The sequence below is a fragment of the Gadus chalcogrammus genome, chromosome 23 (genome assembly GCF_026213295.1).
Source record: "Gadus chalcogrammus isolate NIFS_2021 chromosome 23, NIFS_Gcha_1.0, whole genome shotgun sequence".
NCBI lineage: Eukaryota > Metazoa > Chordata > Actinopteri > Gadiformes > Gadidae > Gadus > Gadus chalcogrammus.
The window spans coordinates 16627326-16635279 of NC_079434.1; the positions used below are offsets into that span (position 1 = coordinate 16627326).

At 42.0% G+C, this 7954-nt stretch overlaps 1 protein-coding gene across 4 annotated transcripts in view; it reads left to right on the forward strand.

Annotated features, from left to right (window-relative positions):
• LOC130377086 (NACHT, LRR and PYD domains-containing protein 3-like) overlaps nt 1–6278 on the forward strand; it is a 29215-nt gene extending 22937 nt beyond the window's left edge. For all 4 annotated transcript variants that reach the window (XM_056584054.1, XM_056584053.1, XM_056584051.1 and 1 more), the window contains 4 exons: nt 1937–2110; nt 2616–2789; nt 2965–3011; nt 4192–6278. In XM_056584054.1, the coding sequence (XP_056440029.1) occupies nt 1937–2110; nt 2616–2789; nt 2965–3011; nt 4192–4748 (952 nt within the window). In that variant the 3' untranslated portion in view covers nt 4749–6278. The remainder of the gene's footprint in view (nt 1–1936; nt 2111–2615; nt 2790–2964; nt 3012–4191) is intronic.
• The last annotated feature ends 1676 nt before the right edge of the window (nt 6279–7954 follow it).

The window sequence follows — 7954 nt, forward strand, 5'->3', positions numbered from 1 at the left end:
AATGAGAGGGTGGAATCTATAATGATACCAAGGTTTTTAACTTCAGAGGTGGTGGTGGGGAAAAAGCCGGGGATGGATAACTGAGTGTTTGAGTTATTTTCAACATGACTGGTGTGGCAATGAGAATGGATTCTGTTTTGTTATGGTTTAGTTTGAGAAAGTTCTGTGTCATCCAGTTGCTGATGGCATTAAGGCAGGTGACCAGATTGGAGGAGAGGAGTGAGTTGGAGGGCTTGCTGTGATTATAAATCTGTGTGTCGTCAGCAAAGCAATGAAAGTCTAAACCATGCTGACGTAAGATGTGAACAAGGGGGAGGATGTACTTGACGAAGAGCAGGGGACCTAGGACAGAACCTGGGGAACACCATGTGAGAGGTGTGAGCTTGGGGACCTGAAATTACCTATGGGGACAAACTGTTCCGTAGCTTTGAGATATGACCTAAACAAGGTGAGCGGAGTGCAAGTGATACCCAAAAGTGTTTCCAGCCGGGTGAGCAGTGTGTTGTGACAGACCCTGGCGAAGGCAGCTGTGAGGTCCAATAGCAGGAGAATGCTGACATGGCCTGTGTCAGCAGCATTGAGAAGGTCGTTTATGACCTTGAACAATGACGTCTCAGTGCTGTGCTGAACCCTGAAACCAGACTGAAACACTTCCCACAAACTATGGTGCGTCAGATGTTGTTGAATTTGTAAGGAGACAGTGCGCTCAAGGAGTTTGGCTATGAAAGGGAGGTTGGAGATAGGATGGTAATTATTGAGATCATCAGCATCTGCACCAGTTTTTTTGAGTACTGGGGTGATAGTTGCAGTTTTGAGTGAGCATTGGACATAACCAGTCAAAAGAGATGCATTTATTATGTGAACAAGGAGGGGGCATAGAGCTGGCAGGCAGTTTGTGACCAGTGGGGTAGGCATAGGGTACAAGAGGCAGATAGTGGACTTTGCCTTGGTGGCAAGGTCATAGACAAAATGCTCATCCACCTGTTCAAAAGCAGAGAGAGAATGTGCTGGTGATACAAGGGCAGTGGGCAGCGATTGAAATTGACTGAAAATGGTACTGATTTTGCTTTGGAAAAATTAAGAAACTCTCAGCAGATATCAGTTGAGGGGGTAAGTGGGAAGGGTTTGGTAGGCTGGAGTAGCTTGTTAACTGTGGAAAAACAGGGCTCTAGGGTTGCCCTGTCCTCCAATAATGTTGGTATAGTGCATGGATTTGGCTTTGTTAAGATGGTACCATTGTCTAATGGTAGACATATTATGCCTTGTGGTTTGTGTGGCATGCGAAAATGAAAAAGCTGAAAAGTAATCCCAAAGCTCTCGAGCCCCATACACCGCACGACCCCGAGAGTTGCCTTTATTTGCACACCACACACAAAACCCACACCCAATGCCCCACACCCACGACTCCCTTCGTGGGCGGTGCCGCTTCCCCCGGACCTCCCAGGATCCTTTCCGGCACCCGGATATGGCGACAACGGCCGTGATCACCACAATATAATTTCCATAGGAACAACTCAACAATTATTATTTTTTGTTGTCATGACTGTATAAGGTCTTGGTTACGTTACAATGTTTGGAAAAATCTTCAGAATTTCAATTTAAGACAAGGAGATACAGAACAATATAATTCATTATGTAGAAATACAGAACAAAATAAAACGATTGAATATCGAAGTTATAATAACATAGAAACAAGGAATACTTATTGCATGTTTTACAATGCACACAACACAATATACATACTACTATAAAAGTAATATTATGATACCGTTTTCAGAAATACAGAACAACTGTTATTAGTGTTGTTGTTAGTATCAACATTCTACACCTTATATATATAACTATCATTTGAAGATCAAATGTATTTGTAAAACTATAAAAGTCTAATAAAACATTCAATCACGGTTCCTAACATGTTCTGTTTTTTTATGTGAAGGCTGAATGGCAGTCAGCTGTCAGAGAGATGCTGTAAAGCTCTGGCCTCAGTTCTCAGCTCCAACTCCTCTCGTCTGAGAGAGCTGGACCTGGGTACCAATGATCTGCAGGATTCAGGAGTGAAGCTGCTCTCTGCTGGACTGGGGAGTCCACACTGTACCCTGGAAACTCTCAGGTCAGAGTTAGGGTAAAATGCGTCTTTGGGTCTGTTTAATATTTAGGGAGGATCCAAGACTAGGTGGGCTGTGATCTAAAAGAACAGGTGACACGTGTCTAAGATCCCTGAAAGATTCAGCATCATTATTCATTTGTAAGCTGGGGTCACCCAAAGTGGACCAAAGATGGGAGGATGAGAGGCCAGAGGAGGAACAGAACTTTAGAGGACGAGGATTTCAGGAAGATTAAAACAAATTGTTAGTTTGAATAGGAGCTGTTTGTTTATGCTGTCTTGTTAACTGCTAGTCTGTTATGAGTTAACAGGTTTTTCTAGCTGACAGAACTCTGGACAGCTAATGTGAGGGTTAGGGTTGCTCTCTGTATGTTATGGATGCATATGTTATGTTATTGTTATATGTTATATGATATGTTATTAATACTTTATTAACCTTTTTACTTTAGTTTGAACTATTCTCATCCAGATAGAATAAATCAATTGTGTGTGTGTTTGTGTGTGTGTGTAGGTTGTCTGGCTGCCTCGTCACACAGGAAGGCTGTGCTTATCTGGCCTCTGCTCTGAGCTCCAACCCCTCCCATCTGAGAGAGCTGGACCTGAGCTACAATCACCCAGGAGACTCAGGAGCTACGCTGCTCTCTGCTGAACTGAAGGATCCACGATGGAGACTGGACACTCTCAGGTATGGAGAGGACAGGTCACCACTTAGGGACAATGTCTCCTAAAAGGATTCCACCCCCTGCTAGGTATAGTGGTTTGAAAAGGCAGCTGTAACTCATGTTGTGTAGAAAGTAATGAGACAGCAGATGATGAAGGTGATGTTTCAACATGCTGCTCTCACTTTGTTTCCCCCCCAGTGTGGAGCACAGTGGAGTGTGGAGACTGAAACCAGCTCTAAAGAAGTGTAAGTGTCTGTTTGATTCATCACAACACACACTAACTATCGAGATGGAAAGTCCATCGACACAGCAGGAGGTGACCTCTGTTCATTTAGATCCTTCTGGGAATGATGATAATGGTTGACATCATGTATGTTTAAATGTACACAATAACAAGTAAGGGATAATCACCGAGAGGCAAGGCAATAAACAGGTTGATATGCCTGGCTCGTGGACGGCTCGTTCATTTGCCAAAGAAAATAAATTAAGATCATTCATTCATGTTTTCATGCGTTTTACAATCCAAATCTAATTTTTTTCGAATGCCATAATTTAGTTTCCCTGCTAACGCCTGAGGGTTTGACTAAAATCTGGAACAATCATGACCTTCCCGTAAGGCTCTTATGCATCGGAAACGTTGTTCCCTCCTCCAGTAAATGAGACGGACCTTATCTACGACTTGGCAATGAGAGTTATTCTCGTCCGCTGAGATATAAGCCAGAGAGCTAACATTATGGATTTTACATATTTATAATTCGAAATTCGTCCCAGCCCTTATACCACGGATACTATAGGGTCTATACCGCGTTTTCCAATTACAGTTTAATGCATTTTTCACAATTCACCAGCTCTCGTTTTGAAGGCTAAACAGACAATTTGACTGGAACCACTTAGCAGGTGTCCATATATCAGGGATTAATGGACACCCTGCAGCACATCAGAATCAAGTATTCCAAAAAAATATTATTATGATGATTATTTTTATTTGTAATATCGTTATAATTAGGTCTATAAATAATATTAAACAGTGACGTTATTACGTAATCGTTTACACATTTTCTGCAGGAAATTCACTTTCTAGTTTCATTTATTACTATTATTAGAATAGCACCATAATAATCAGGATATGAATCATAATTATACTTGTATAATATATTCAAAAAACGGACATCATAGATAATAATATTATCTTGTTGCTATTGTAATTAATATTTTTATGATTATTATAATTATTTTTAACCTTAGACATAGCAGATCATATTCATAATAACATGTTTATAATGATAAATGTATTTCATCTATGACTTCAGCTAGAATACGATTATTATCTTTAGGGGTGATGTTATAATAATAATAAGGATGATGATTATGATGATTAATTAATAATAATGTTTTAGCAGCCTAATCATGTCTTTCTACCTTCAGATGCCTGTGAACTCACACTGGACACAAACACAGCCCACAAACAACTCTCTCTGTCTGAGGAAAACAGAAAAGTGACGCGGGTTGAAGAGGACCAGTCGTATCCGGATCACCCAGAGAGATTTGACTCCTGGAAACAGGTGTTGTTTAGAGAGGGTCTGACTGGCCGCTGCTACTGGGAGGTAGAGTGGGAAGGAGAGGTTTATATAGGAGTGACATACAAAGGAATCAAAAGGAGAGGAGCGGGTAATGACAGCGGAATTGGATGGAACAGCAAGTCCTGGGTTCTTCTTTGTCGTGATAATGCTTACTATGCCCGTCACAACAGTAGTCTCAAAACCATACGTCTCCCACCCCCTCGCTCTAACAGAGTAGGAGTGTATCTGGACCGGCCTGCTGGCACTCTGTCCTTCTACAGAGTGTCCCAAGGTGGAGGAGGGTCCTCAGACATACTGACACACATCCACACCTTCCAGTCCAGCTTCACCAAGGAGGACCTCCTCCCTGGGTTTGTGTTAACTGAGCCTGGTTCCTCAATATCTCTGTGTGATGATCTCTGACCATTGACAGGATTGGGAAATTTCCTGAACGGCCGGACGTTTTCAGGCCGAGCCGGCTGGCGGTCATTCTTATATTTTAAAAAGTAGTGTAAGACGTAATTTGGGCCGCCCTGCTAGATATTTGCAAACAGTGCGAAACGGAGCTCTGGCCGGCCGTTAAAACGGGGCCGATGTATTACTGTCAATTTAGAGGGGGGATAACTTTAAACACAGTGTATGGGGGCAAAGCGAGCCGCCGAACGGCCCCTCCAAACTTTAACTGCTCCGTGTTTTGTCAAATCTGACTGGCTCAGCCTGGGTCACTTATATTCCCGTTTACCTCCCTCTGATGGCAGTTGGTGTTTTTGAGACAGGGGGTCCGTTGGTCTCCGGCTCCCTCTATCAGCCGGGTTGCCACACACACACACACACACACACACACACACACACACACACACACACACACACACACACACACACACACACACACACACACACACACACACACACACACACACACAGCGTTCAAGAATATATGAACACATATACACAAACATAAACACACATTCACGCAAACCGTTCTTGAATATATAAACACATACACAAACAAACACATATGAACATAGACAATAACACACAGACACACACACGCACACACAAATTGATCATGAATCTATACACACACACCCACAAACACACATACATCGTTCATGGATCTAAACACAAAGCAGGTCTGTGTGCTCGTGGTTCATCTCTCAGCCCTCTGAGTTCAGCTGGGCTGCTGAGCGTCCGATTAGAGGGGGCTGCTTGGGTTTGGGGGGTCCTCACAGTCCTGACGTTGTTGAGGACCAGCTGTTAGGGGGACGTTTGAATACCTATGGACCCATGGACGTACCTGTAGTGTATCGGGTAGTTGAGCAGCAGCTGTGTGTGCTCTGAGGGGTCAACCCGTTCATTGGAAATACAACACTTTGTGATTGATTTAAATGCTCCACTGAACTCCAAATGCTGCATTTTATTGGGCTTCTGAAAGGTTCAGCATAAACCATGAAAGGACTTTTAAGATCTTCCATTGGGTTAAGCAGGTTGTATAAAGATTTAGCTTGTTGATTAATGATGACTAAATATAAAACATACTTCAATATTTTGTATATTATCAGACATTAATAGTTTCCAAATAAAGGGCTCTGAAATGCATATTAACTTTGATAAGCCTAACAAAGCAGATGTAAGATATTCATAATGCAAGTTGTCGATGGAAAAAGCTCATGATGTCCATGTTGTGAATGACTTTCAAATGAATATAAATTCCTTGTGATCAGTTGGTAACAGCACAGCAACAGAACAGTTATTAAGGAAATGTGCCCCTGTTTATGATTTGTATTTGTTAATAAACCATGAAGTTAATATCCATCTCAACGGATCCAATAAATCTGTATCACATGATGTAGGCCTACTCTATCCCTCACCTGCTCCTTAATCACATATATCAGTATTCACTGTATATCCCCTACTCGCTCCTTAATCACATATATCAGTATTCACTGTCTATCCCCTACTCGCTCCTTAATCACATATATCAGTATTCACTGTATATCCCTTACCTGCTCCTTAATCACATATATCAGTATTCACTGTCTATCCCCTACTCGCTCCTTAATCACATATATCAGTATTCACTGTATATCCCTTACCTGCTTCTTAATCACATATATCAGTATTCACTGTCTATCCCCTACTCGCTCCTTAATCACATATATCAGTATTCACTGTAAGTAGCGTTGGAAGAACGTGTCTGATAAACGAATACATAGATAGAATGTGTCTGTTAATCAAAGCCATGTGTTGTTAGTTATTGCCTGTGGAGCCACTAGGGGGCAGTGAATCCACGTCGATGTAATTCTGACCAACATGATTGAAGGGGACACAAAAGTGTGTGTGTGTGTGTGTGTGTGTGTGTGTGTGTGTGTGTGTGTGTGTGTGTGTGTGTGTGTGTGTGTGTGTGTGTGTGTGTGTGTGTGTGTGTGTGTGTGTGTGCAGTCAGTCAGCACCTGTCGTGGTGTGTGTGTGTGTGCGTGCGTGCGTGCGTGTGTGTGTCTGCGTGCGCAGTCAGTCAGCACCCGTCCTGGTGTGTGTGTGTGTGTGTGTGTGTGTGTGTGTGTTGAGTTTTAAGAGTGGCTGTTTTTTTAGGTGCGCACTACTGCTCTCTCTCCTGCATAGACATGAAAAGAGGAGCGGCTTCACGCGTACACCTTTACCTGGCACACAACCCCAGAGAACCAGGCTGACAACTGCGCAACGTATCACTTCATCAGGGACGCGGTAAGTGGGGGCGCTGAGGTTGCTGCAGCACCCCCCCCCCTGGCGGCCCCTGGCTGTAACTGCAAGTGAGAACGTTTTCTGAACAAATCAATACTTTTTTTTTTTCTGTATAATTGTATCATACAACATGATTTTTCATTAAATTATTGACATCCACCCTATTTACGATATTTATGATGTTATCATTTCATTTTATTTAGAAAATTGTCTGTGTAGGCTGACGTAGGCTATGACGCACAACACAGAACTGTTCATAGCTGAATAAGATACTATGCTGGTATTATGTTTTTTTCATGACGACCGATAAAAATCGACAGTGGCACGCCTGTCTACGTTTTTGCGGGGATCCGAACATGAGCTATTTAGTGTGTTAACCTCCGAACTTAACAATGCACCATCAAGACTCCGGATAAAGACTTCACAAAGGTTATACGTGACTTTATAATTCGCATGAATTAGAGATATGAGTCTCCCAACAGAAGACATCAACCGGACTAGAACCCCGGTCTCTGGGGGGTTAGCTCACAGCTCTCTCCACTTCCCACTAATATTTCTAATTTAATTATGTCTCAGGTTATATATGACAATAGCAATAGACACGATAGCATTACGTTTAAAATTAAAGATATTTTGTTTGCCACAACGACGACTGATAAAAAACGACAGTGTTACCCCTTATGTTTTTTTTCATAACGACCAATAAAAACAACAGTGTTAACCCTTATGTTTTTTTTCATGACGACCAATAAAAAACAACAGTGTTACCCCTTATGTTTTTTTTCATGACGACCAATAAAAAACAACAGTGTTACCCCTTATGTTTTTTTTCATGACGACCAAAAAAATACAACAGTGTTACCCATGATGTTTTTTTTCATGACGACCAATAAAAAACAACAGTGTTA